Below are 26,869 nucleotides of genomic sequence, written 5' to 3' on the forward strand. Positions count from 1 at the left end.
GAGAAGGTATATAAAAGCCATAAATTACCACAATAATGAAATATGACATTGATTGATAATTGGGCTTAATGCATGAAACCGCATTCGCAACGTAAAAACGTTTGCCGTCATAGGGCATGCATGCATGCATATCTAAATGATGCCATGCATATAGCATATTGTGCAGGACTTTCGTTACTTAGTGCTATAGTAATTTGCTAATATCAGGATTATGAATTTGTGGATAAAATATAAGGGTTTAGGTAGGTAACAATAGTGAACAATAAAACTATGTGGCGGTGGCGGTTGCATGCTGATAAGGAAACGAAGTAAATATCAAATATCTGTAATAAAGGGAAAGCTAGTAGAGTAAGCAACTCTACAATCTTGGCCATCTCTATCCAACTATTGCGGAAACTCAGCATGCTCTGGCTCCCCCTCTTTTTCGACTCCCAACTTTCCCCCCTGTTTTACTGATTAATTGTTGCGGTATCAGAAGACGCACAGGCATTCTGCGCATCGATTGAAGCCAAAAATTGAACGGGGGAAAATGGAGACCCATTTTTCACAATCGTCCCACGATCGTTGACGAAAATACAAAAGGAAGCCAAATTATTAGTTCTTTGCTATTATTTACTAACTCTATTCATCTTTCCCTTATTATATTAATTGTTGAATACTTTTTTTACATTTCTAAGTTATTTTATCATCATTGGTTTGATACATATTCATGAAGAGAAAATATTGAATGATTATGCTAGCATCTGAAGACTGCCAAGTGAAATACTTACACTGGTAAAAATCAGTAAATACAATTAGCCAATAAGATCTCACATCTCACGAAACTGTATTCTTATACAGCTACACATCAACGGTACAATTACAAAAACTATATTACTTTTTTCGTAGAGTAATAGATATATAGTGATGCCTGTACTTGTTATATATAGCGTCAATTGCTCTGGTACTTAGCTGAAACGTAGCCAGTATTCTCAGTAATATGTAATCCATTGAAGATAACAGATGGTTCAGCGTACGATCCTGAACATGTACTCTCTTTCACCTCCCCGTTTCCATCATGAATGAAGCTTCTTATGCGTTCATAGTTGCCCTCCTCGACTCTATGATTCTTTCGCGGCTCGCTATAAAGATCATCGGCGTTTTGATACAAAGGACAAGAATTGCTGATGACAAGGTCTGGCTTCGTTGATTGTTGAGTTGAAGGATTTAAAACGTAATCATTTTTGCCAGAGGCGATGGATGTTATATTTTCTTGTTCAGAAGCAGCGTACAATACATTGCTTGTTGTTCTCGACCGAGATCTAAAAACAATGGTTGTTGTCACTGAATATGTTTGAATCATCTTTTCAGTTATCGCTAGTAAACCTGGTAAAAAAATTTATATTTTGAGCCTCCCCTTTCGGTTCTATTTATACTCCTTTTAATCATACTTACCCCTCATACATAGGATTATTAGACGAGACCTCTTCATTAGGTATATACTGACTAGACATAAAGACAATAATTTCATCTGTTGAACATGGTTCAATGTTTTGGTCTGTTAGTGCAATATCATAATTCAACCATAATGTATTTCAACTGCATGGAAATAATATTCATAGTCCATTCAAATTCAATTTTTACCACCCATATACCTTTGACAAGCTCTGTTTATTTTTGTCCAGTAATCCACTCTTTTTCTGTTCGCACTTCTTTTTCGTAAAGAACTGGTTTATGTTAAAAGAAAGTATTGAAAATGAAGACAAATAAAAAAGGTAAAATGAAAGTCACGGAAATGTGAATTTCAAGTAGATCAACCGAAAAAACAAAATCCATTTGAGTGTAACTGTCATGCACCATAGACAATCCAGAAGACATGTCTTTTAGATTTTCTATGCTGTCGCTAACAAGTCATGAGTACGTGAACGTCAAAGACGACGTGAAAATGGCAAATAAATGGCGTGGCGTGCCCATATATACACAATTCTTTGACTTTCAGCGTCTTCATACTAAATCTCCCTATTTTTAAAGACGTGAGGTGACAGTCCGCTAGTCCTATTAACGACATTTACAAATCAAATGAAAAACTATAGCTTATAAAACTTTACACTGAAAAAATACAAACCGTCTAGTCAAAATAATAATCAGTGAGAAAAGTAACGTTGCAAAAACAGATCCGACACCGACAGAGATGTGGAACATAAGTTTGTGCCCATCATCTTTGTTATTAGCATTTCCACTTTCAGCTGGTGGAGTTTTAGTTGAGAAAATATTGATTTGCTCTACAGGAAAAATGATTACTTGCATGATTATTCGTAGGAGAAAGGAAAGTCATAAAATATATTATTCAAATTCAAAGAAGTTCTATATAAAGGACATTCAGTTAATTGGACAGTGTGGATTTGAAGTATAATATAATATATATATATATATATTAATATATATATATATATATTATATATATATATATATATATATATTATATATACCCACCGAAAGATGTGTTTGTCGTCTGCCTGTTGGTTGGATTTGTTTTCATTGAAATGACTAATAATTGTAAAAAATAAAGGACATTCAGTTAATTGGACAGTTTGGATTTGAAGTATAATATAATAAATATATATATATATATTATATATATATTATACAATTATTAAGAAATTCTTCGTATGAGATAAAAGAGTGCTCAATACTGCAAGCAAATAGAGCAATATGATTGCCTCTGTGGCATGAAACTCAGAGTAGCGATGCCAATTTTTTAAGAATTATGTAAATGAATAAATATATATATATATATATATATATATATATATATATATATATATATATATAATATACCCACCGAAAGATGTGTTTGTCGTCTGCCTGTTGGTTGGATTTGTTTTCATTGAAATGACTAATAATTGTAAAAAATATCGATATATTAAACTTGGTATAACTATAGCTATTTTTTTATCATTTCAAATAACATTTTTTTATTTTCCGTGAAAAAGCGATTATTGTGTTTTATTATAAAGATTCACCGGTTTATCTATAATCGTAAATATACTAACCAGTAGTTGCGATGGATCCGGACGTCTCGTTGTTTGTTGCTTCTGTTTTTACAGATGGGGCTAAAGTGAAAAGAGATCTTAGAATATATATGATAGTGCAGCGAATTGAAAGAGCAATTGAAAGATAGTTACATATAATTGAAAGATATAATATATCGGTATACGTACATGTTTTAATTTCAATACGAAAAGGTATCTTGTAATTCAGTTTACGAGCCCTGATAGACAAGCGTTGTTTTTCATTCAAAGTCAACACTTCCTCGTTTTTGCTATCTTTCGCGAATACATCAAAAGTTACTGGATATAGGAATTTTACATCAAGGTATCGAAAACCATATGGCCGTGGTTTAACGTGAAGGACATGGTTAAAGACCCCAGACCCAGTGGAATTTATGAACACTGTTGCTTCTCTTGGAGAATTATTTGTGATGTATAGAAATAATGTATAATACTTCTGATCTGAATTAAAAAGAAAATTAGAGACTGCTGTTACATGTGATTTCCACCACACATTATATTTCAATATAGTTTCAACAGCGTGGGCTGTGGAGTGTAAATAGAAAAGCCTGGCTTGCGAGGTTGTTAATCAGTATTTTAGAATTTTATCGGATTAAAATACTGAATTAATCAGAACCGAATTACCAAAATGGCAGCCTGCGTGCAGTCTCTACAGGAATCATTTCCGCTATTTGAAAAAGACGATCATTATACGAGTATTTAAACTAGCGTAAATAACAGATAATTTTAGAATAACCCTAAAATTTATTTTTATTGTTGAGCCTTGAGGGGAATTCGGTGAATTAGCTATACTTAGTACTTTGACTCTTCTCTATTTAAAACCAAAAATTTGATCACATTCGATTCTACTGTTATTGCACTGGTGGGTGAAAATAAATTGCACTCGCACGTATAGAATCGTAGTAACTTTGAAAACGGGGTCAAAAAGCGTATAGCCTACTGACTGCGCGCTGGACAATGATTTGTTACTGATTGAACCACATTGAGAATTATAAAACATCATACGGAGATTTAATAACTATTCGTGCTTGAAAACACGGGCCTGATCATTTAGATTTTCAGTCAAAGAGTTTGACGGAGCTAGAGTAATGAATTCCGTGAGAGGCGTGTGTGTTAAGTGTATAATAATCGAAGTTTCGGTTTCAAAGTTATGTCTCAATCATCATAAGGGCGAGTTCTGTAAGCTACTGTATATGCAGACAGCAGTTATAACTTAATCAACTGCTAGAAGCGTAGGTTTCTCACCTTTTACGGGCATTGAATTTGTTGTACGAATTGATGGTGTTGTTTCCCAAAGGCTGATGTTTGTGGAATTTGACGAGTCTATAAGTATATATAGGTGTATAATAATAAAACTAACTGTAATAAAACTTGTTTCAAAGTTATGTCTAAGTCATCATAAGGGCATCACTAGGTATTAAATACTTATTACAATGTCTCATTAAAATCCCAACGAGAGCCTGGTTTGAGCAAGGGGTACTTTTTTGCGACAAACTTCATGGCTGGATTGTTAAAAGAAATCCAGCCGCGCTTGCGCAAAAGCTTTCAAGAACAGCCACTTTCGATGACGTTCCTAATCTGACACCACGCACTGCCCAACTGAACCGGCCTAAAATGTAGAAAACCTAAGGCTGTGAAAGTTTAGATTTTTCCCGCATATATTCATATATGTTGTTGCACGACCAATTTTGTGCGCTTTTATTTAAAAAAGCTTTCACGATGCTGCCTCTTTTCCATAATGTGTCATAGTACCGAAAATTATAATAAATTTTGGCATCACTGACTGTCGATTAACGCCTGTTTCCTTCCATGTGCCGAATGTTAATGAACTAAAGTTTTCCAATTCTTAACATGAAAAATTCGGCGTCTGAAAGAGCCTAACTATATAAGATATTTAATATGATTTAAATACTAGAAGTATGAAAAAGCATGCGCAGATTTCAGGATGATTTAAGTATCTGTGTATAATAATGTCTAAATAGGAAATGCCTTTTACTTACAAAAGCTTGCATCAACATCATACAATGATAAGTGTAACATATTAACCAGCATTAAAATTTTGACAGCTCGACCAATATGAATATCCATACTTGAAAACAGAATACTGATTATCATGTATTTATGGCAGGCCAAAAACACTAAGTTTGGGTGTCTCACTTTGTTAAACACCAGCTGAATTAGGCGAAGAAGTCCGAATAAAAGGTAAATATTTCACCACTCATCTCAAGTTTAGTACACAGCGCTCTCCAATCAGAATTCTTCGATATAATTGTAAAAACGATTTTGGTAAACAAAAGAATGACTGCAAATCACTGCATGTTTACTCGAGCTTGTTCAAGGGCAGTTCAATTCTGTTCGCAGCCTGCGGTGTCTCAGTGTTGGAACGTGTAGATTCATTTTGTGTATTCAGGAAAGCCGGTTTATCGCATCATGGGAACAACTAAGAAAAACTGATACGAAAATCAAGTCTGAATCATTCCCGTCATGCAGCATTTTTCATTCAATTGCTTACATGTAGGTACTAGTCGAGATCAGTCAGACAAATTTGACGTAAAGTCTAAGTTACAACTTACCATTTGTCCTCAGAATCATCACCTATATATTATTACCGAAAAGCATTGTATACAGCAATTAGTAGGTCAATCATAGGTCTGACAAATCAATAGTTATACCTACGATTAACGCCGGCCCAAACTGTCGAAAACTGGATGTCAAAACATCCATGTTGAGGTAAAAACTCTAAAAAAAAAGAGAAAAACTCTTATTATCACAGAAATGAAAAATCGTGGTACAATGTGTTGATGGCACTTTTTAAACGTCTTTTAAAACCTTTTAAAAAAAGACACTTGAACTCTCTTTGCACTCTCCGAAGTCTCAGTAAAAGGTGTACTGGAGAACCTGAGCGCAAACTTAATTTACTATATAAAATTCTATCCGAGATTCTGTATAAAATTCTACTTATTTTTTTCAACTCGCACAATGCCTCACGAAATTGACGAAGTTTGTATATTAGACAGTTTAACTAGAATAAAGATATGCTGCTGTTTGGTGTAAGATGAGAGCCGACTCGCGGATTACTTCTATTTTTAGATTTTATAATTAATTCAATTAATTTCCTAAATGACCAACTTTGATCCTAACCTTGTTTAAAAAAGTAATCGGGACGCCGTAATCTGTGTGTTCCTCCAAACCTTGGATATCCGATATCATAATTGAACTAATCGAAGAGTGAAATCCCGAGGTCAAAATCGAGGTATACCGTCTTTAGAGAATTAGAGTGTTGGTGTATCTCTACTCTAGGGAGTGTCCTACGAACTATGCACTGATATCTATTTCATAAATCATTTCTGTCAAAATGAGAAGCTTAAATATGCATGTTTAGAATATCAAAGGAAACCGCTTAAGTGGGTCACTTTATCAAATAGTGATCGGAAGCCACGACTCTTCAAACATAAAATAACAAAATTGACCATCTGCTTGTAGTTTGTTTATAAAATATTCCCTATTCATTCAACAGCAACAATTACCGATCGTGTTCATTATATTTTCCAAAATTTACTTTTCTTTAGCATGGCTGTTAGATTTATCATGCTTCGTGCGGTCAACCGAGACATGACAAATATAGGTGCCAAATGACGCAGTATACGTGTCTCGTGTCAGACGCCAAAATGTAGTGTACTCACTCATGAAACGATTTCCGTTTTCCCACAAAACTCGCTCTGATTTTGACAGCTGACCAATGCATATATGTTGCAATATTTCCTCAGGTTACCGCTCTCGAAAAATGGTTCTCGCATGCCTGCTGCTGGGCAATATATTATAACAATAAATTGAATAATAGTGCTGAGGCCATGCAGAGCATTCTAACATTGCTTTTTCCCACTTTTCCTCACCACTGCATTTTTTTAGCTTAGTGACTCCTCACGCCCTCCTGTGCTAAAATTTATGCAGAGTAAACCGGCGCAATCAATGCTAATTCGCATGCACGACTAAAAATTAAAAGTGAAACGCAGCTGTTCTGAGCAAACAAAACAACAAATTAGCAACTCGTTATTTGCCAACGAAGCAACACAATCACGAATGCATATGTTAATAGTCCATACAAACGCTTGCTAAGCTACAATAAAAATAAACATTTGAAATATCATTGAATCCCACAAATAGTAGTGAAAGACGTATATCGCGGAATTCGGAAACGGAATGGCGGAGTAGCGGAAACGCAAACTGGTGTAAAAACGCAGAAGTGGCATTACGCAAAAGAGATGAAAGGCGAAAGAGTGTAAATTGCAGGTAAGAACGGTAAAACTGGGGGAGTATTAACTGAGCAAATGGAAACACAGATGAGAAATTACCAATTTGCTGAATGAGTTAGAGGACGATATGAAGAATAATTTATAAAATTAATTCATTTTTTATTATTCATTTAGTAAATCCAAGGAGAAGTGAAAAAACCATTTTCATTTTGTTTTTAAAAGAGAAAACGATTCGTATATTCGATATCATTGGTGTCAGCGTGTTAAAATGATTATTCTCGTCATAGTAATAAGGCGCAAACGTGACTATTTTTTAAATGTCTCGTCGTTATTTTACTAATGGCCCATTTACGCTGTGCGATTTTCTGCATTTTACTCTTTTTCAGTGCTTTGTTTTATCACAGGCTTGAATTCCGCTTTCGTCATCCGTTTCCGCGTCTTACTTCTACCGCAAATACCACAGACTGCGATGTTAACGATAGCCTTATCTGATGATTCAATTTATTTAATTATTAGATGTTTGATCAAAATAGCTAAAAGTTAAAGGAGAAAAGTAATACTAATGCATTACTAAGAGAGAAAAGTTATTGATTCTCTAATTTGCCTTTCTCTACATATTTTAGTTAGTGAATAGTTACAATAAACAATTCAAAAGTGGTTACCTCCTCAGAGTGAGAAACATATCGTGTTTCATGTCGACACAGAGATATTGCGTGGGTTGTTTTTTAATAATGAGAACGGTTAAAGAGAAGCACCCCCTGTGACTCCCTGAAGTTACTTGAGATGACGAAGTCAAGTGTTTTTCAAAAAGTTTCCCAAATAATATGTCGACGACTCGACCTGGATATTGAAGATAGTTATATACTTATATTGTTACAGAGATCATGATGCAAATATGCGTGATCATACTATGATCACGCATTCATAAACTGTCGGGTAAACTTAATATAAGGGTGTCGCAAACTGTTGCCTAATGGGGGTGTATTTGACACCATCAAAGATCAAACTATACCATTGAGGAATGAATGATCGATGATGTTGTTCGCCGATGGAAAATATCCAAAAGTCATAATTAAAAAGCTTTCAAACAAACTTTCGGCTTTCTGATACTGAAGTATCAAGATTTAGCGCCATAACTAAACGGGCTGTAAAAACAGGCTTGGGATAAAAGTTGTATATGCCTAGTCTTTAAAAGAATACTTGACAGGGGACGTTCAGCTAGTTTACCCTTTTTGGATGACATTCATATTGGCGCCACATTAAAAATGGCACGAATAAACTGTTTAAACCTCAAAAGTAGCCGCAAAGGGTTACACAAACTTACAACATCCAAATATAAGCGGTCAAAAGAATTCTTCCATCCGATCGAATAGTATGTGAAGAAGTTTGAAAACCAGATCTAAATCTGAAAACTATTTGTTAATATTCTGTTTGCCATACGTCTATCTGACTTTATAAAGCAGGAATGAAGTTGTCGTGGTAACAATATAAGAATATTAGTGAGATTTTCGTTAAACTTCTCAACTATTAACTTAAGGCAAGGGCGGTCCTGCATATGTCACCGTGGCGTGCGGAAGGTCTCGAATTACGAATTGACGATTGGTCAGACATATGTTTGCGACAATATGCTTCTTGTTGTCTTGCGATGTGTTAGGCAAAATACGTTTACTGATATTTTGCTGAGAGAAAGTTGAACATAATATCTACGTTAAGAATGTATCACCTAGTTTATTCCCTGGCAATTCATTTGTTTCTGCTGTGTACTCAAGGAGTTGACACTTCAGGTATGTTAGATTCATTTGCTGTATAAGACTATAAATCCACATGCCAAACGTATTTGATCCCTGCCATTGTTTAAGGATTTTGTTAGGAAAAATCACTTGTTTGTGTATTATATTTACCTATTGTCGTTACACGATATTGGGATCGCGACTTAATTTTATTCACAAATCACTATTAAAATTTACACAGTTAAACAGGCTAAACCAACCTAAAAATTCCATTGCATTTTCGAATTTCCCTTCTGGCGCTAAATCGTCTTATTCGTCTACCGAATGCCAAACTACATTTACTGATTTACCTATAGTGATTTCATTTATATAGTGAAAAATCATAGTCGACAAGGTACATACAAAATTATTACACCATCTATACTAACTATCGGTTGTTAAAAACTTAATATTGTTAAAATTTCAAATATCGACTTGGATACATGAAATTTGAGACACAAAACATTCAACAGATAAAAATGCTGCAACTCCTTTCGTGCATTTAATGTTGTTATCATATTCGCAGAAAAACTAAAGAAATTGCATAACATGTTATATTAACTCGCAGATTTTCTCACGGTCGGTTTGAGAATTTGTTTAAAAACATAGACGGCCCAGAACTGATCTCGCTGACCTCGCGCGACGCTCATGTTGTCTGAACAGTCTTATATTATGACTGTCATAATATAAGCATGGAAGTTAAAAGTGATTTTATTATCCATGATATAAGACTGTCATTAGTCATAATAATTCATAATATAAGACTGTTCAGACAACATGAGCGTCGAGCGAGATCAGTTCTGGGCTGCCTATGATTAAATTCAAAATTTTGATAAAGAGTTATGACTATATGTAATAACTATTATCACATATTGTTTTCTTTCCTAAATAGTCTGGAAATTTGACGGCAGTTCATATTTTAAAAGAGTAATAGCAAAACACAATGTATAAAAACACAGGTATAAATTTACAAAACTGCAACGTAATGAAATTAACATGCATAAATTTATATATTTTCATATTTTAAATGAAATTAACAATATCTTGCTCATGTTTGATAAATAGCTGTCTGTATTTTTAAAATAGAACACAATCTTCATATCTAACTTCTATTGAACAAAATTACAAAGAAACTGAACGGTAATAAATATGTTTTGATGCATAAAATTTCGATTTTGTTGCTCGCTGTGTTTTTGTATATTAAAAGCGTGTCGTTGTCAAATTGATCTCTGTACACATTTAATAAACAAATTACTTTATGGTTGGCTCGTTTGTACGATTTTTATTATGAACTCGTTGTGAAACCTTACACACATATTCTGTGTGAATAATTATATAAATAACTTCTATAACTATTCATTAATTACTTACCCTTTGAAGTTAATAAAAAATGTTCAATTTGAGTACAACTTGTGAATGAAGTAAATTTAGTCAGTTTAGTTATTGTTAACAAATTCATTAGAACTGAATTAGCAAATTAATTAGAATTTTACTGCTTGATTCTTGGGTATAAATTGCTAGACCTACCATCAATTTTGCCCAAGTCTAAGGGTTGTAATCTCCCTAAAAGGGCTAATGTTTTAGAAAACCCTGCACCCTGAGGTGGTTGTTGTGAGAAGAGTTATTATCTAAAGCCTGTGAAATTAGAAACTGCCTTTGGAGAAACCATGTTCTTCATTGTGAGATATCTATATCTATGATGATGAATAATCTATGAATGATTTTGGCAAACCCAGTGTGCATGAATAAAAAACAAAATTTTAAAATTTGTCTATTTTTCTTGGTGAAGAGATAAAATGTGGTAACAGGGAGAGAAACTTGATAGTTTTAAACTCTTGTGGTTTTATGCAGTGCACCTTACGTATAGAATACGAAAAAATTGTTATATATTTAATCAGTACCTGTATTTTGGGCTTTTATTACTGCCTATTAAATCCTAGGTAGCCCAAAGGTATTTGTGTTTTAATCTAAAGCGTCCATCCAGTTTAATATTGCAGTCTGTGACGTAAACACCAACTGCTATATTTGTATAATAATAAGATAAGGTTGGCAACATTGGCAACTAAATATAAATTATCTTATCTTATTATTATACAAATATAGCAGTTGGTGTTTACGTCACAGACCGCGATATTAAACTGGATGGACGCTTTAGATTAAAACACAAATACCTTTGGGCTACCTAGGATTAAATTAATCAGTTTGTGTGTAATTTAGAATAATGTACACTTTTTTGTAGTTTGTAATGAAAAACTTGTGGTTGGAAATAAACCAATCAGTAATGACCAACTCTCAGCCTCTTCATCGAAAGCGACAGTCCGTTATGCAGCAAAGCAAGGAAAACTGGACCATGGATCGTATGTTTACCTATGAATAGAAAATTATTCTTTTGATTAAAATCCTTAAATTATAAACTTAAATCTTGTTGAAAAGTAAAAACAAAATTGCCTTTCATAAATACTGTATCTGGTTTCAAAAGAGTTTGCATGTCTTTTATACACCCTGCATGACTCTAAGCTACACCTTTGTTGACAACAAAGTATAAAAATACCTGTCGAAAAATGCATGCATTATAACCCCATTTACGCCACACTCAATTTATTGGCACAGCATGGCTGAAATTGGTACTTTAATTAGAATTAAAAAAATTATTAGTGTTCAGACTACCAATGCAAAACCCAAGCACGGATGAGATTGGTACAGGAAGTAGGAACCCTTTTAGTTGCGCTGTACGAATAAATTGTGTGTAGTGTGTTTTATTTGTGTGTTTTATTTTGAAGAAATGGCTGGTGTGCTGATGACATTGAAGATGATAAAATTCCCTGGTTTCAAGTAGATTTTAATGACACAAAAACAATTACGGCTGTTGAGCTAGCTGGGCCTCGTGGACAAAGGCAACATGTTAACGAATTCACGCTTAAGTACAGTTATGATGGTCAGCAATGGTACAATTATGTTGAATGGTACAAGAACAGAAAAGACGAAGTGGTGAGTATGCATGAATCACATAAACTAACGGTGTGATGAGTATGCATGAATCACATAAACTAACGGTCAGTTGAATTTCTTCAGTGGCGATTTTCGTGCAGCTCTAAGAACTCGTTAACACTAGGTCCTAAGGGCCCTGTCCATATGAGACGGTGTAGCCGGGATCTCGCTTCACATCTTATTTCACTATATTTTTAAATATGCATTCATATGGAATCGGGCAAGCCCGTCTCTGGCGAGATCTCGCCTGAACGAAGCGAAAACATCAAGCGGTCCAGCAAAAGCTGGCCCGTCCGTTTCATATGAACAAGTTCTAAGAATCGGGGACCTATTATATCATTTTTCGATAAACAAAGGATTTTGCGCTATTTCTATTTGTGTGCAGTCAACAATGATGATTTGAATACAGAAATCAAGACAAACCGCGGGCTATTTCTCGTCGGTGAAAATGACTCGTTCACGACAATTACGAAACCAGGCTTAAATTTACGTGACATGCACTGATAGTCGACAAAGTCGTCGTGAATCGTGATAGTTAGTTGTCGTAGTAATTTATACTGTTTTTAGGATTTCGTATTATATGTAGTAAAGTACATGCAAAAGTTACAGCTAAGTCGTAAAGCGTTCTCCCCTACAAGCTTTGAAATTTTTGAGCATTTAAATATTATTATACAGTGAGGGCAATGTTTTTATTATGACTAAATTTATTGATGGTTTGTTTCCTCGTAATTGTTTAGGAGCTAAAATGGGGTGCAGAAAGTGTTGAAAGAAGTAAAAAAATCAAGCTTCCATCTCCAATAACAACACGTTTGATAAGAATCTACCCAAATCCCAATGGTGCTCGGTGCTTGAGAGTAGAGTTGTATGGATGCAATCCATATACAGGTAAAGTTACACAAACGAAGCAGTGGTTGAAATAAGTTATTTCATGCGAATATTTTGGCTTAAACTCAATAAACTGTGTAAACAATAGATTTTTAAAATAATGAATATTGAAGATGACTTTGCCCAGCGGTAGTAAATTGTCAGACTGCATGGCTACGTCACTTTGTAAAATCTAAATTTTCTACTGTGTCTACATGACTACATCTATTTAACAGTTATTCTGCGAACTCGAGTCGTATATGAGCTGATATTTATATATACAAACCTTGTCGCCCTTTCGGTGCATTTTAGTGTGCTATTATCAACTAAAGCTTGGATTTCTATTTCATCAACTCCCCAAATCTTTCAGCCATTTTGTTTACTTTCTCTACTAGACCACAGACAGATATGAGCTAATATCTGTCTAATAGCCAACCAATGAAATTGCAGCATACCTCATATCTGGGGCTTGTGTATATAATAAATCAATATAGATATATATAATATCAGGCTAATATCATCTCTTGCTAAATCATCTCTTACTGTTGCATGGTTCCATACATGCCTTAACCTAAATCTTATACTGTACAAGTAACAGGCAGAGTGAAAGATCGTTGTGTTGTGAAAACTTATGTAAACTTATGAAATTTAGCTGATGCCACATCCATGTAGTCTATGCAGGCGGGTGGAATCAAGCAAGTTTAAACAGTACATAAGCACTGTAGATTACTGTCAAGATGTCCAAGCAACATGTCAAGATGTCCACCTTTGAATTTTTAGACTGTACAACTCCTGTGGGCATGGAAGATGGAAGAATACTTGACGAGCAAATCAACGCGTCCTCGCACAGATATAATTTTTTTCCTGCGTTTGCCCGCTTAAATAATAAAAGAAATAAAAAAGCACAAAACTGGGGTGCTTGGTGTGCTGAGGAGGATGACCGAAATATATATTTAGAGGTTGGTTTGCACACTTGATTTCGGGCTGAATAAAGTATTGTACATATAACACCACTCTACAGCTTTTAAAATGAAGTTCGATTCACGCGATTTTGTTGGGATTCAGACATTCAGTTCACTTTAATCTATAGGCAATGGAATACATAAACTACATATCAGCTGAAGCAAGTGCAGTATTACGTTAATCATTGAATGTTTCAGGTTGATCTACGCCGAAAGAGAAATATCTCGCAAGTGGCAACTCAGGGTTACGCGCATAAACTGTTTACGAGAAGTTACAGACTAAACTACAGCACAGATGGAAACACGTGGGAGCCTTGCCGTAATAAACAAAAACTTGTAAGCAAGTTATCTTGTCGTGTAAATGTGTATATAGAGTACGCTTAGTACAGCTAAAATGTTTCTGAATATATTGAATTTGCAATACCCACATGCAGTCCGCCAATGTGAATATAAATTATTGGTGTCTCCTTGGGAATCCCAATATAAATACTATTTGAAATAATAAAACTTAGCCCAGTTGCTCTGTTAGTTCAGTGACGTCAGTAATCGCGAAGCATAAGCTATAGTTATTGGCCATTTTAGCCAAATCCAGGGTACTGGGTCTAGTCGCGAACTGCAAAGCATCAATGGACTGTTTGGAGGGACAGAAGATATAAGTCTAAAGTCTTTGTCCCTCCAAATAGTCCATAGATGCTTTGTGGTACACGACTAGACCCAATATCCTTGTCGATTGGGAAATGGCCAGCTGAGCAATGAATATAACTATAGCTTCTATAGCTTATGCTTCGCCATTACTGACGTCACTGAACTCACGGCGCAACTGGACTAAGTTTTATTATTTCAAATAGCATTTATTGGCATTCGTATGGTGTAGTACCATTGTATAACGATATGATAATTATAGGAATTTGCCGGCAACACTGACAATGACACTGTAAAGATAAAAGCATTGGAACCGATGGTTATCGCAAGATATATACGTTTTATCCCAACGGATTGGAATTTCAAGAAAACTAGCCCGTCGTCATATCCGTGCATGAGGGCTGAAATTTATGAATGTTTACCAGTGAAAGGTATAGTATAGTTTTAACGAATTCTTGCATTCTTCATGTTACCTCAGTAAAGGTGGATTTCCAGTCATCGCCCTAGCGAACTCGCAAGCTCGCTGCGTGGGTATATTCATGCAATGGAGTGCTTTTAAGTTCATTTAAGTTCAATTACATCCAAGCGCTCACAGCGAGCTTGCGATTGGGATTTTGCGATTAATGGAAAAGAGCCTTATATAAATAACTTCAATAAATAAATTCAATAAATAACTTTAATAAATAACTTCACACTTGACCGTGCATGTGACATGTGTTATGTATTGTAGGGCTTATACCTAAATTGAATAATTTTTAATGATTAAGAAACAGACTTTAAAATCCGCGTATAAAGTTTTCTGCCTCGTTTTAAACTTCTTTTTTCCCTAACTTCGTAAATTTTAGGCAGTGTCCCTGAAGTCGCAGACAAAAGTTTACAAAAGAAAAATCACGATGCCGATATAGGTGGAAACTCCGACTTGAAATGTACAATGACGGGTCAATCTGGTATCATTTTAAGCTGGTACAAAGAGGGTGAATTGGTTAAAGAGTCTAAAAATATAAAAATAGAGAAACCAGATGTTGGCAGCAATCGCAAACGGTCGATATTAAAGTTGTATAATGTGTCAATCGATGACAATGGCGTAAGATACGAGTGTCGAGGAATGTACCCTGGAGTTGCATCGCTATATGCATCAGATACGTTTATCCTTAGTGTCGGAGGTCAGTTCATTGAGAAATATTTACGACATAAACTTATTCCATTCATTTTAACATATTCATATCGAATTCATTCAAGTTTATTATTCAATGAATGTATACGTTTCATTGCGCTATTGGCTTCACGCAGAGATAGAAAATGATTAATCCCTCCGTCCCCGAACACGATAGTTTAATGGCCCAAGAGGCTCTCGGCTTTTTATTCTTTGATGCATTTTTTTACTCATTTTTCATGGCCAGCAAAATTGACGTTCAAATGAAAAGATGTGCAAAGATTTTAAAAATTTTTGACTTGAGAGAAATAAAGATTTACAATTCCTTGACATCTGCTTTGAATGAAAGTGTGGATAACATACAGAATAGGGCTTACTCTCTGAGCAATATCTTAGGCTTGCCGCTGAATATCGATCACGTACACTCGTTTATTCAAAGAATAAACAAAATCCAACTAGAGCAAATGAATCCCAACTATGTACTTAGCCAAAATATTTCAATTCAGGAATTCTGGAAACTGTGATTTTCATTTTGACTTATTCACCGGTTCAGCCTCCTTTCAAGCAACCGTCTTGGATAATGATGTCAAAATGGATAAAAACTACGTGGCATGTATTATAAGCCACCCGAAGTATACCTTAGGCCTAGTTCATTTGTCGCATTTTGGTCGCGTCGAATGTAATTCAAACAATAGAGAATGAGATGGTAAACGTCATTTAGCTTAATTATCATCTCATTATTTATATTGTTTGAATTGCATTCAACGCGGTTTTCGACTCAACCAAAATGTGACGTATGAACTAGGCCTTGGTTCGAGGAATCACTGCACGAAGTAATATCTTTCTCATTTTAGTTCGTGTTCCATTGCTTGTGTATCCCAAAACTGAGAAATCTGTTGTTGCTGAAGTTCCTTATCGCCTAGCGAATATAACTGAGAAATACGTATTTGAATACCGCGCTGTGACCGTATCTGAATGGACAAGGCTTGAATTAAAAACGAAAGTAAAAGGCATTGAATACAGCATCACAGGTTTAAAGCCGTGGACAAAGTACGAAGTGAAGGTCACACCAGTGCATCGAAATGGAGATAAAGATCCAGACAAAACAAGCGATATAAAAAGTGTGACAACATTGCAAGGAAGTAAGAGACAATAATACTTATAACATTGTTTCTCTATGATAAGAGAAGGATATAAATACATAACGTATATTTTTATAGTATAGTGCTTGTCCTTTGTGTTTATTGCAAAATATGATAATAGTTTTTAAATTGCCCTTGAACAGGGATGAGTCCGGTGCGGTTTTAGAGCGGGGTCCATGGCCATTTGCAAGCTATATGAGATAGAGTACAAATACCGACTGTACAGTATGACACATTTGAATGTATGTTTGTTCGAAAAACTCTGAAAATTATGGATACTGTTCTGCTTGAACTGCCAGGTTCGCAGATCAGAAACTCCTAGTACACCAAACAGCTATGGTTTGGTGCAAAATGTCTCACCTGATTCCCTAAAGTTTGAACTGATGGCTACCCAAATTGGTACCCCTCATGCCCCCTTCTGACCTAGGCTCAAAATTTCCTAAAATCCAAATTATCAGCTTAAAAGAATAATCATTTCCTGGTATTCTGATTTAGCTCCTGATGCTCTATTGAATGTGCACGTCTATGAAGTGAAATCATTGAACGCAACGTTAAAATGGGATAAACCATCAAGAGATCGCGTTCGGGGTGTCATAAAAAAATACGTTATTGGGGTGTTCGATAAGAGTGGTAATCAAATCGATGACGGAGAAGTTTCTGTTCCTGATGGCACTAGCTTTGTGATTCATAATCTTCTTCCTGATACGAACTATACTGCCAAAGTAGCAGTTGAAAATGGAAGACGACAAAGTCCTTCTATAAGCGTTTCGTTTACTACACGTGCAGGTATTGTAATGATTTTGTATTGTTTTGGAGTGTTGATGGTTCGAGCTTCAGACAGCATCAGGGACTAAGATAAGTCGTACGTTGCGTGTGTTTTTTCAGAAATCCCTGAGCCTACTACCGCAGTTCCTAAACCACCAGTAGGGACCAATTTAGAAACCTTGAACAAGGTACTGTAAATATATTTTCTATTATGTGTGTTTATATTAGACTGTACAAAAAATAAACGAATAACAACCTCTTGAAGAACAACTTCTTTCATTTGCCACGCCAGAGATATTCTGTGAATGTTTGAACCAATGTTATCGGTATTGTAGTAATTTATCTGAGTCAATAACTTTTATTCTCACGTTAAAAGTGCGTTTGATTAACGGATAAAAGTGTCGTGCCGGATGTATAAAATTATAACATCTTTTGATGTACTTTTTATCTTCTAGATGAAAATTGACGATGACAATGCAGAGAGTGTTGCAATAGATGTCAAGAATTTAACCTCGAAACCTGATGAACTCAATCCGAGGAATGTTTCTATTACAGCAGAAATCTTGAAGAAAATCGTTGACACAAACACCAACAATGTCAAGGTACTAACTAGTTCAAAACGATTTTTAAATTGACTGGTCTCTAAGAGCAATTTCCTACCGTCACAGATTTTGAGGAAAGACTTAGGCTGAAAAGTGCAGTGGCGTGAATCGTCGTATCTAAAAAATTATGCCCCCTTTATCATTCAACTCCCATCACACACCTCATGGGATATACAATAAGGTCCCTTGTATCCCCGCCTGTTCGGCCCTTCTGCTAAATAGGGCGAGATTTTCATATGGAAAACTGTTTAACTGTTGGTCATTGTGGTTCTGTAGGTTGGGGACAGCATCTTGAAGACACTAAGTAACATTCTAGATGTAGATGTTGAAGTCTTAGACAAAAGTAATTCATCGACAAGGTAAGGATAAATTTGACAGCATCAATTTATGTTCAATATTGAATATTCAGCTAGACGGAATATATTATTATAATGATATTGCATACACATGCACGCGAAATGGGACGGAGGAATGGTTCGGAAAATTTACACTGTCTTGATTAATGCTGCGTGCAGATAGCGAGATGATGATCCTGATGCAAATGCATACGCTTTATACCGTAGGTTTATAAGGATCTTGGAAAATTTTGTGGAGAAGGGAGGCGAATTTTCCAAAAACACGTCCAACATTAAAATTCGTATTTTGACGGATTTGGATGTACGGAGTGGAATCGTACAACAAAAGAATAATGGCACGAAGATTATTATCCCTAAGGAAGTCTTGAACCTGGCAAAAAACAAAACAATGTATTTTATATACTACAAGAATGGCAACTTGTTCAAAAGAAGACGGTTTCTTAAAGAGACCTGCGTGGATGGTTTCACTGAAAATATTTACGAGGAGAGTACGCCGGTTATATCAAGTGGTATACCAGGCACTTCTGTAAAGAATTTAACTGAGAAAGTTATAATAAAGTTTCATGTGGCGGACCCGAAGGTATGGAATGTTTATGGTTGCCTTTTTGCCTCTATATATACTTACTTGTACTTAACGAAAGCTGCACACTCATTGCCTAAAAAAGAATTTTTTTGTATTTCATTCATGTGATTGTATATTTTATATATTCATATAATAGGCTGTTACGGAATCATCGTCCTGCGTTTTCTGGGACTTCGATGCAGCAGGTTTGAAAATCTAGCTTTTTGCATGTTCCAATTTTAGGTTTGAAAAATAATGGACTTTGTCATGATTGTTTGAAAGCAGTGGCTGCATGTCATCTTTTAGATATTAACTTTTTGATAACGTTCAGGAACTAATACTGGTCTTGGTTTCCACAGAATATCAGCACTAGAATGTATCTCTCGTTCCTTATCACTCACACCCCGCTGCCCATGTTCCACTCAAGGCTCATGAGTGTCATTTCAATGACAACGCTAGAGATTACAGCTCTGGTTGTGATTAGTTTTGTCAGTCAATTTTTCTTTTCAGTGCACGGTTGTTTGTCTTTCGTCTTTTTTTGACAGAATATTTCGATTTTTTCTAGGAGGGACAGGTAATTGGTCGAGGAAAGGTTGCACTCGGCAGAAGACGTATAACAATACTATTGAATGTGCCTGTGATCATATGACCAACTTTGCTGCTTTGATGGTAAGTGCAATTTTGAGATTTTCAATAGTAAAATCACTTATTCTTTATAGTGTGTAGTATATCTTTCGTTAGTCAAAAGGACAGCTGTGAGCCTATAGTAACTAAAAATATTTTAGCTCATACATATTTTAGCTCATATTTTAGGACATACAGCCTTTAAATAAGAGAGAACCTCGCTTTGTGAACAGGTCAGCAAGGGATATATTTCTTTCTAATAGTTTCGTTCATCTGCAATTTTAGGATGTTCACGCGGCCACCTCCAAAGTTTGCGGTCCTCACGCAGATGTCTTCCAAATTGTTAGTTATGTTGGATGTAGTTTGTCTATTCTTGGTTTGTTGCTTACAATATTCACGTATATGTTTTTCAGGTAAATGTTAAGGATCTTTCTAGTGTTATTTACTGTTGTTCACAGCAATCATATGCTCTAGTTAATCTCTGATAGTTTCCCTCAATTAATAGTGCGATTGTCAATATAATAATATACTCTGTATGCACGTCCTAAGTTTCAGCTGTGACAATAATTAACAATTATTGAATGAGGTTGAACATGATATGAAGAATTATCAAGCCGAAGTCACATGGCTATTAGCCAATCAGAGGCTTTGAATTCTTTTAAAATCATATCAGCAAACATTTTGGAAACATTTAGGAGACTTCGTAAAGAACTGGCTGCAAAGATACTGATTCAGCTTTGTATTGCATTACTTTGCGTCCTGGTGGTTTTTGTTGTCGGTTTTGAACGTTCTCTTGTTGATCCTCTTGGCTGTTACATCGTCGCAGTCCTGTTGCATTACTTCATCTTAGCCGCATTCATGTGGATGTTAATCGAAGCACATTTCATGTATTTGGCTTTTGTCAAAGTCTGGTCACAACATGGCGACCATGAATTACTAAAATGCTCGTTCATCGCTTGGGGTATATATTTTATTTTTCATTTTCGTTTGAAACGACCACAAACCAGGCCACATAAAGATAGTTAAACTGTGCGATTTGACAGATTTACGTTTCACTTCCATAATTTATCTTTCGCTAAAGAGCTGTACCCTTAACAAATGAAACTTTAAAAAAAATGAAATACACCCTAACCCAAACCCAACCTCACATCTTCTCTTTCTAATTTCATGCTTCAATTATTCACTGTAGTTTAACATATCATACTTTACCTTAGGTCTTCCTGCGATTATTGTTGGAATAACGATGGCAGTCGATTTGGATAATTATGGCGGTGGCCATTAGTAAGTTCAAACTACTGTACTTTATACCTTAGCCGTACTTTAACTGTACAATATGTATAATCTATGTATCTATGTATAATAATGTTTATAAACTACTCAACATCGTTTTTTACTTATTTTTAGCTGTCGTATTAACAGGATGGCTTTCTTTGTTGCTTTTCTTGCGCCAGTCATGTGTGTCGTCTTTGTTAATCTGGTTGTGTTTGGTATCATAATGTACAAGTTGAATTCTCGTCCTGACAGTTCACTTGGTAGGGATCGAAGCGCGATGATACAACGTTTAAAACAAGCGGTTGGTATAATGATATTGGTTGGTGTGACATGGATCTTTGGTGCTCTGGCAATCAGAAGTGTTCGTCTTACATTCCAGTATATCTTCATCTTCTTTAACTCAATACAAGGACTTTGTATCTTTATGTTTTATTGTCTAAGTCAAAAAAACGTGCGCGATTCTTGGAAGGCGTTATTGACTTGTCAGCTAAGCAATCTACACAAAGATAAGTCTTTTCATACGAATACTTACGACAGACGACGATGCTCTACGGCGAGTACAACTCACAATAATACATTGAGTCTAGCAAGAAAGAAGACTTCCACCTCATCCGGAAACATGGTGCGTAACGATTTTTCTGTTTATTATTTTGCATTATACTGCACTAGTTATCATTATACTGCACTAGTTATCATTATACTGCACTAGTTATCACTGATAGCTTTGTAGCTGATACCCTTTAGTTAATATTCGCGAATTTATATCCTTGTACACGCGTAAAATAGAATAGTTTTGCCTAGAATATTTTGCGGTTGTGTGTATCGCATGTTTTTTTTTACCTTATGACACCGTCCCTTGTTTTGTTTTTGTTTCAAAGGCTTACCCTACGCACTCCATGGACACTCTGACTCGTGAATTCGCCTCGTACAACTGTTCAAGTGGAACCTTGCCCGGCAGTAAGGAAACAAACAAACCTATTCACCTCAACAACTTCAAACCGAAGGATTGTAACTTACAAAACGGCTCGAACAGCAACAACGATATCTGGAAACGATTCTCGAGCAACGGAATTACAAACGATGAGCAAACACCGAACTCAGTCCTAACTGATACCTCGTTAACTCGTTCCCATTCCTGTGAAACTTTATGCTCGAACGACAGTGATGAAAACTATCATTCCTATGACTTGGTCGCAAGTTCTGAAGGATCTTTCGTGAGTCTCGACTCCTTGGCTGAGAGTCAGGCGTCAGATAACCGCGGGTTTTATAGCTTCGTTAATTCGAAGGACAGTTGTGATAACTCAATGAAAGGCGATTCAGCTCCGAATACACCACGAGAAATGAAACGACCTATTCCAACTCCACTTACTAAGAAAAATCGATTGACAGTTCCAATCCCTACTAAGAGAATGAACCAGTTACAGCCCCCGACAGTTAATGATCCTTTGTCTATTCCCGATGATTTCGGTAGGTTTACAAATCTTTCGTTCACCAAGATATTTTTAAACACTTCATTTATTTTAAATTCCATTATCATGGTTTCATGGAAAAAATTTTGGATTGTACATTTTATATGAGCCCCTCACAAGAAACTTAAATTACAATTTCACCTGAAATGTTGAGGTTTTTATTGTATATATGTGTTTAGGCAGTTAACTGGTCTATGAAATTGTATTTAAAATATATGTTTAATTAAAGAACCAAGTTCCCCCTATAAGTATTTATACACGATTGTCCTATTTGAAACAATTATAATCGCTGTTTCTTGAACCATATATTTCATGTTTCATTTCTAGGCAAATTAATAGTTAATCCCTCCCGTGGTTCAGTGCGAGGTGTTCGTGGTGTAGTCGAGACCTCGGTGGACACATACGACGAAGATTCGAATGCAGCTACGACACCCCAGGGTGTTCGGCTCACTGAAGTATTGAACAATGATCAACAAGATAAATTTGGCTCGAATGATTGTATCGCTTCACCCATGTATTTCGCACAAAATAATCGGAAATCAAAAGAGAGAAATTCGTCGACAAATGAAAACTCCATCGGGGACATTTGTCTGTAGGTGCTTGAAGGTGAAGTATAGGCAGGAGTGAGTCGCACTTCTGACGATGGAATCCTTTTTGGATGTGTTGTAAATTTGTTCCACCCCATTTGGGACTTATCTCATTATGAGATGCATGACGGAGAAGCAAGTTGCTGATATGATTTTAGTCAATTCAAACGCTGGTCAACATTTTCCCGAAGATCTGACATCAAGCACTATTCACAGAAACTGACTTGCAAGCTTAGAGTTATTTAAATGAGTGTGTGTATATATATATAAAGCATGAGTGATCGATGTTTGGCGTATTCCATGTTTATATTTTACTTGTATGCATGAAAAGCTTTTAGGGGAATTGTTTTCTGCTGGTCAGAAAATACTTTCAAATTTGTTCGAATAAAGTACTAAGGAAGCATTTTACATATAGATTAACAATATAGATGTAATGTAAATGATACTATATTTTGGAATTCCTCGTATTTTTTTATAAAAATGTATCTTAAAAATTAAAGGTGTAAAGTATGAGATAAATGAATCCAAAAATACAGAAATAAATAAAAAAAATATCAATTGTTGATGACTATGTTTTTGTTACCATTGCATTTTACACATAATTATCATTTTAAGAAAAATATACAGGCTATATATATCTTTCTGCAAAGCCTGCATTTTCATCGCCTTGCGAAACGTCAAAAATATCTTCATGTAACCATCGCGGCTCCCACTTTCATTTTCTTATCGAAGTAGAGTTACTTTGATTTCCACTAAATCTCCTTACAGTCCTTGTATCTGACAAAATACCCATGCTTTGGAGCAGCCGTGAAATACCTTTTACCCATGAATGATCCATCGGTTCCCAGTTTATCTTTCTTATCCAGCCGGATTCCTGCTACAATATTATCTTTGTTTTTGGGTAAAGTTGGAAGATAGCCAATCCATTTCAACACGCCCTTCAGAATCCCCGCCTTTCCTCGTACATGGCAAACAACTCTTTTTCCGATTGCAGTATTCTCTTTCAATGCAGCGTTTGTCGTTTTGGGTGAAGGATTTGGTGTGGTGGAATCATGTTGGGTTGATTCCTTCTCGCTGTCCCTTTCCAGCGTCTTCTTTCTTGCATCTTCTTCCATTTCTGGAGAAGCAGGACGTTTAACTGCGGAATTTTTACCTCTGAAACAATAACAACATTAGTAGTGATGCTTTCATTTTCTGTGACTGGATCAGATAACGCTACTATCACTCTTTTCTATATGCACAACGGTCAGGTTGTCGAGAATGGAAGACGACTTTGGTTAATTTTGATTAAGCTTCCTCAATTGAGGAGAATCCCTTTTTTACACATGACACACTTACTTTGGTCGGTCGTCGTATTCCTCTGAAGATGCGCCTGAAAAATCTCCTTTCGTGTCTTCAGGTGCTGTGTTATCACCTTCACGTGATCTGCTAGCTCCCGCTGACCAAGTATGTTTGCCACTCTCACGAGGATCGTCGTTATACAACTGTAAGATAATCAGAGCAGTAAGATAGTTACGTTGAGATATTAGATATTAATCAAGGTCTCAATGAGACGACTCACGGATGCACGAATGGCCGATTAATTGTTGGCTGGTAGATAACCAGATAAACAAGTTTTTTATACTAACGCGCAAGGCAGGTTGGTCGAGTTAATGGCACTAAAGAATGCGAGATCGTTAGCAATGACTCCCTGATACTTCTACGGAGTATCCATGAGTCAAAAAGGAAAGGGCGTTTTTCCGCTTCAATATACTTGGCCAATATTTAGTCTTGCTATTAAATGTAATTGGTGGCCGGGTTTTATCAAAGACTTTAGCCAGTGATTTGAGTGGTGTCAGCCTAAAGTTTCGGTGCCTACGAATTAATCCCTATTGATATTTGTGTGATTACTTACACACAAATCTATTTTAACAGACACATTTTGAATGTATTATAATGCTTTTCTCATAATACTCAACGCCTAGCATTTGTTTAAATAACAAAAATAGTGACTTACACCAGCGAAAGCTTCATCTTCACCGTCATCACGGAACGGTTTTAAAGCGAAATCAAGAACAGCAACTTTATCAGAATGAACTTCTATCACTTTTCTCTGAGGCTTATACCCCGTGCTGATTGCTTGTATTTCATAGGAGCCTGGTACTAGTAACCTCCAGTAGTCGCCATCCTTTGCTGTTGCGACAGGATGTTGACGATCAGACACTGTGACACTTGCTCCTGCCAGAGGTTTGCCATGGATGTCTTTTACGAAACCTTTCACTCCTGTGTGAACCTAACGGTGTATAAGAATTGCTGTCAATACTTTAAACTGTAATCTTCGGTGAAGTTAAAATGCTTCTTCCCCACCGTAAATTTACATTCAATATGACTATACCCTTGATTCGTATATACCCTAATGGACAAGACATGCAGCACTAAATTTGCAGCACTAGGTGTAAGTGATCTTCATGCAGTGTAGCAAGTTTCCAACAGCTGATAACAGGTGATAAAGTGCACAATGAGTCAATGATTAAACCTCACCTTAAAGTGTTTCCTGCTTGTTATATACTACTCGTTAACCTCTCTTACCTCTTTGATAAAATTTACCAACGACTTTTTATTCTCTTTCCAATACGTTTCGATCTTGGAGGAATTTGGAAACTTATCACATCCAAGTTGAATGGTAACTTCAAAACAATTTGAACGGACGTAGTTATAATCCTGCATCCCCCCTGGCTCGCTGAACCATTTAGCTCCATTCGTAACACCGTCAATGAAATGTTGACCATATGTTGAACAGCTCAGTTTTGGATTTGCTAAATGCATCGTTGGATGGTTCACCGAGTAAATCTTTGCGAGATGTCGGAAAACGTCGTCGTCCGGCGTAGCACTGTACACGCTCTGTCCCGAAGGGGAATCATCGTAGGGGTACGTAACTACCAATGAGCCCGCATGTAAACTGGCTGATAGAACAAAAGGATGTGATTTGATCCATTTTTCAACGGCTTTTGTTTCAGGTTGTTCAGGCGACGTTGTGGGGAAAAACTGGTCTGGGAAATTTCTATTTAAGTCAATGCCATGTGCGTTGGTATGTCCAATCCCGCGATGACTGTCTCCTTTCGTTCTCGCCATAGCATAGCCATCAGGGTTGAGACTTGGTAAAATATGAATCCGGGTTGTATCGACGAGTTTTGTCAATTCAGGGTCTTTATCGTATTTCTCGCAAAGCACCTTTATGAACTGCAGTAGTACCTCCTTACTGATTGCTTCCTCGCCGTGAATCCCGCCAACGAGTTTAACCTCGGGCTCACCAGGGTCGTGCTTGCCGGGATTGCCGGAGATTTCAAGGACCCAGAGTTTTCGGTTCTGTACAGATTCTCCGATATCGTAGAGAGAAGCAATATCGGAATATTTTGACGCGAAATACTTCATGAACCACAGCATCTCTTCGTAGCTATGATGCTTGAATTCGTCCACATCCAAAAGTTTGGAAACGACTTCGACATCACTCCTCACGGAGAGTTTGCCCTTCTTGCCATGTTTATGCACTGTTCGCGCGTCGAGTGCCGAAATATTAATCTCAATTAGTAAAACAAGAGAAATTAACTTAAGTGAAAACATAGCTATTGTAGGATTTCTTCGATTGAACAATTTTCAGTAAACTTAACTCTTGCTCTGCTTTAAGTGTACTAAAATGTAATTGTTTATGGCATTGCTCACATACTGTCACGCACTCGATTTAGCTACAGTGTCTCGTTAATTATTAATGGCACGAAAGCGAAGCCACCCGCAAAATTCGGTGAAGACAAACATATTGATCCGTTATTTTA

The 26,869-nt window shown here is 36.1% G+C and overlaps 3 protein-coding genes across 7 annotated transcripts; 1 reads left to right on the top strand and 2 right to left on the bottom strand.

Moving 5' to 3' along the window:
* Window positions 1-558: 558 nt before the first annotated feature.
* LOC114526263 lies at window positions 559-11,051 on the bottom strand. 4 transcript variants are annotated; one of them, XM_028547807.1, is made up of 12 exons: window positions 10,974-11,051; window positions 5,727-5,789; window positions 5,624-5,645; window positions 4,296-4,373; window positions 3,201-3,491; window positions 3,033-3,092; window positions 2,822-2,875; window positions 2,473-2,526; window positions 2,105-2,261; window positions 1,635-1,706; window positions 1,435-1,485; window positions 559-1,301 (listed from the first exon to the last, which is right to left on the bottom strand). In XM_028547807.1, the coding sequence occupies exons 2-12, from the start codon at window positions 5,772-5,774 to the stop codon at window positions 932-934; spliced, it is 1,257 nt and encodes a 418-aa protein (XP_028403608.1). In that variant the 5' UTR covers window positions 5,775-5,789; window positions 10,974-11,051; the 3' UTR covers window positions 559-931. The 4 variants fall into 4 exon arrangements, with proteins under 4 accessions (XP_028403608.1, XP_028403610.1, XP_028403607.1 ...); XM_028547809.1 differs by lacking the exon at window positions 10,974-11,051 and having other exon boundaries at window positions 5,723-5,780; XM_028547806.1 differs by lacking the exons at window positions 5,624-5,645; window positions 5,727-5,789; window positions 10,974-11,051 and adding an exon at window positions 5,051-5,167.
* LOC114526261 lies at window positions 8,798-23,567 on the top strand. 2 transcript variants are annotated; one of them, XM_028547803.1, is made up of 22 exons: window positions 8,798-9,087; window positions 11,312-11,429; window positions 11,853-12,060; window positions 12,798-12,945; window positions 13,705-13,883; window positions 14,085-14,222; window positions 14,791-14,959; window positions 15,374-15,691; window positions 16,536-16,823; window positions 17,319-17,609; window positions 17,709-17,776; window positions 18,044-18,190; window positions 18,467-18,549; window positions 18,754-19,126; window positions 19,266-19,314; window positions 19,674-19,777; window positions 20,018-20,145; window positions 20,428-20,693; window positions 20,947-21,013; window positions 21,137-21,626; window positions 21,883-22,471; window positions 22,801-23,567. In XM_028547803.1, exons 1-22 carry the CDS (start codon window positions 9,018-9,020, stop codon window positions 23,067-23,069), a joined length of 4,560 nt encoding a protein of 1,519 aa, XP_028403604.1. In that variant the 5' UTR covers window positions 8,798-9,017; the 3' UTR covers window positions 23,070-23,567. The 2 variants fall into 2 exon arrangements, with proteins under 2 accessions (XP_028403604.1, XP_028403605.1); XM_028547804.1 differs by lacking the exon at window positions 8,798-9,087 and adding an exon at window positions 9,957-10,031.
* On the bottom strand, window positions 23,492-26,739 carry LOC114526262 (carboxypeptidase D-like). The gene is made up of 4 exons (XM_028547805.1): window positions 25,629-26,739; window positions 25,057-25,332; window positions 24,399-24,544; window positions 23,492-24,215 (listed from the first exon to the last, which is right to left on the bottom strand). The coding sequence occupies exons 1-4, from the start codon at window positions 26,658-26,660 to the stop codon at window positions 23,813-23,815; spliced, it is 1,857 nt and encodes a 618-aa protein (XP_028403606.1). The 5' UTR covers window positions 26,661-26,739; the 3' UTR covers window positions 23,492-23,812.
* Window positions 26,740-26,869: the final 130 nt, after the last annotated feature.

The sequence above is a fragment of the Dendronephthya gigantea genome, unplaced genomic scaffold, assembly GCF_004324835.1.
Source record: "Dendronephthya gigantea isolate DGI-Jeju-01 unplaced genomic scaffold, DenGig_1.0 000038F, whole genome shotgun sequence".
In the NCBI taxonomy this organism is placed as follows: Eukaryota; Metazoa; Cnidaria; class Anthozoa; order Malacalcyonacea; family Nephtheidae; genus Dendronephthya; species Dendronephthya gigantea.

Coding starts and splice junctions, on each gene's coding strand:
- LOC114526262 (XM_028547805.1), bottom strand. CDS start 26,660: ATGTTTTCACTTAAGTTAATTTCTCTTGTTTTACTAATTGAGATTAAT. Junction 25,333..25,628: donor TGGTAAATTTTATCAAAGAG/GTAAGAGAGGTT, acceptor ATACACCGTTAG/GTTCACACAGGAGTGAAAGG. Junction 24,545..25,056: donor AAGATGAAGCTTTCGCTGGT/GTAAGTCACTAT, acceptor ATTATCTTACAG/TTGTATAACGACGATCCTCG.
- LOC114526261 (XM_028547803.1), top strand. CDS start 9,018: ATGTATCACCTAGTTTATTCCCTGGCAATTCATTTGTTTCTGCTGTGT. Junction 17,777..18,043: donor ATTTAGAAACCTTGAACAAG/GTACTGTAAATA, acceptor TTTATCTTCTAG/ATGAAAATTGACGATGACAA. Junction 20,146..20,427: donor TTCACGTATATGTTTTTCAG/GTAAATGTTAAG, acceptor GGAAACATTTAG/GAGACTTCGTAAAGAACTGG.
- LOC114526263 (XM_028547806.1), bottom strand. CDS start 5,165: ATGATAATCAGTATTCTGTTTTCAAGTATGGATATTCATATTGGTCGA. Junction 2,876..3,032: donor CGGATCCATCGCAACTACTG/GTTAGTATATTT, acceptor TACAATTATTAG/TCATTTCAATGAAAACAAAT. Junction 1,486..1,634: donor ATAAACAGAGCTTGTCAAAG/GTATATGGGTGG, acceptor CTTTATGTCTAG/TCAGTATATACCTAATGAAG.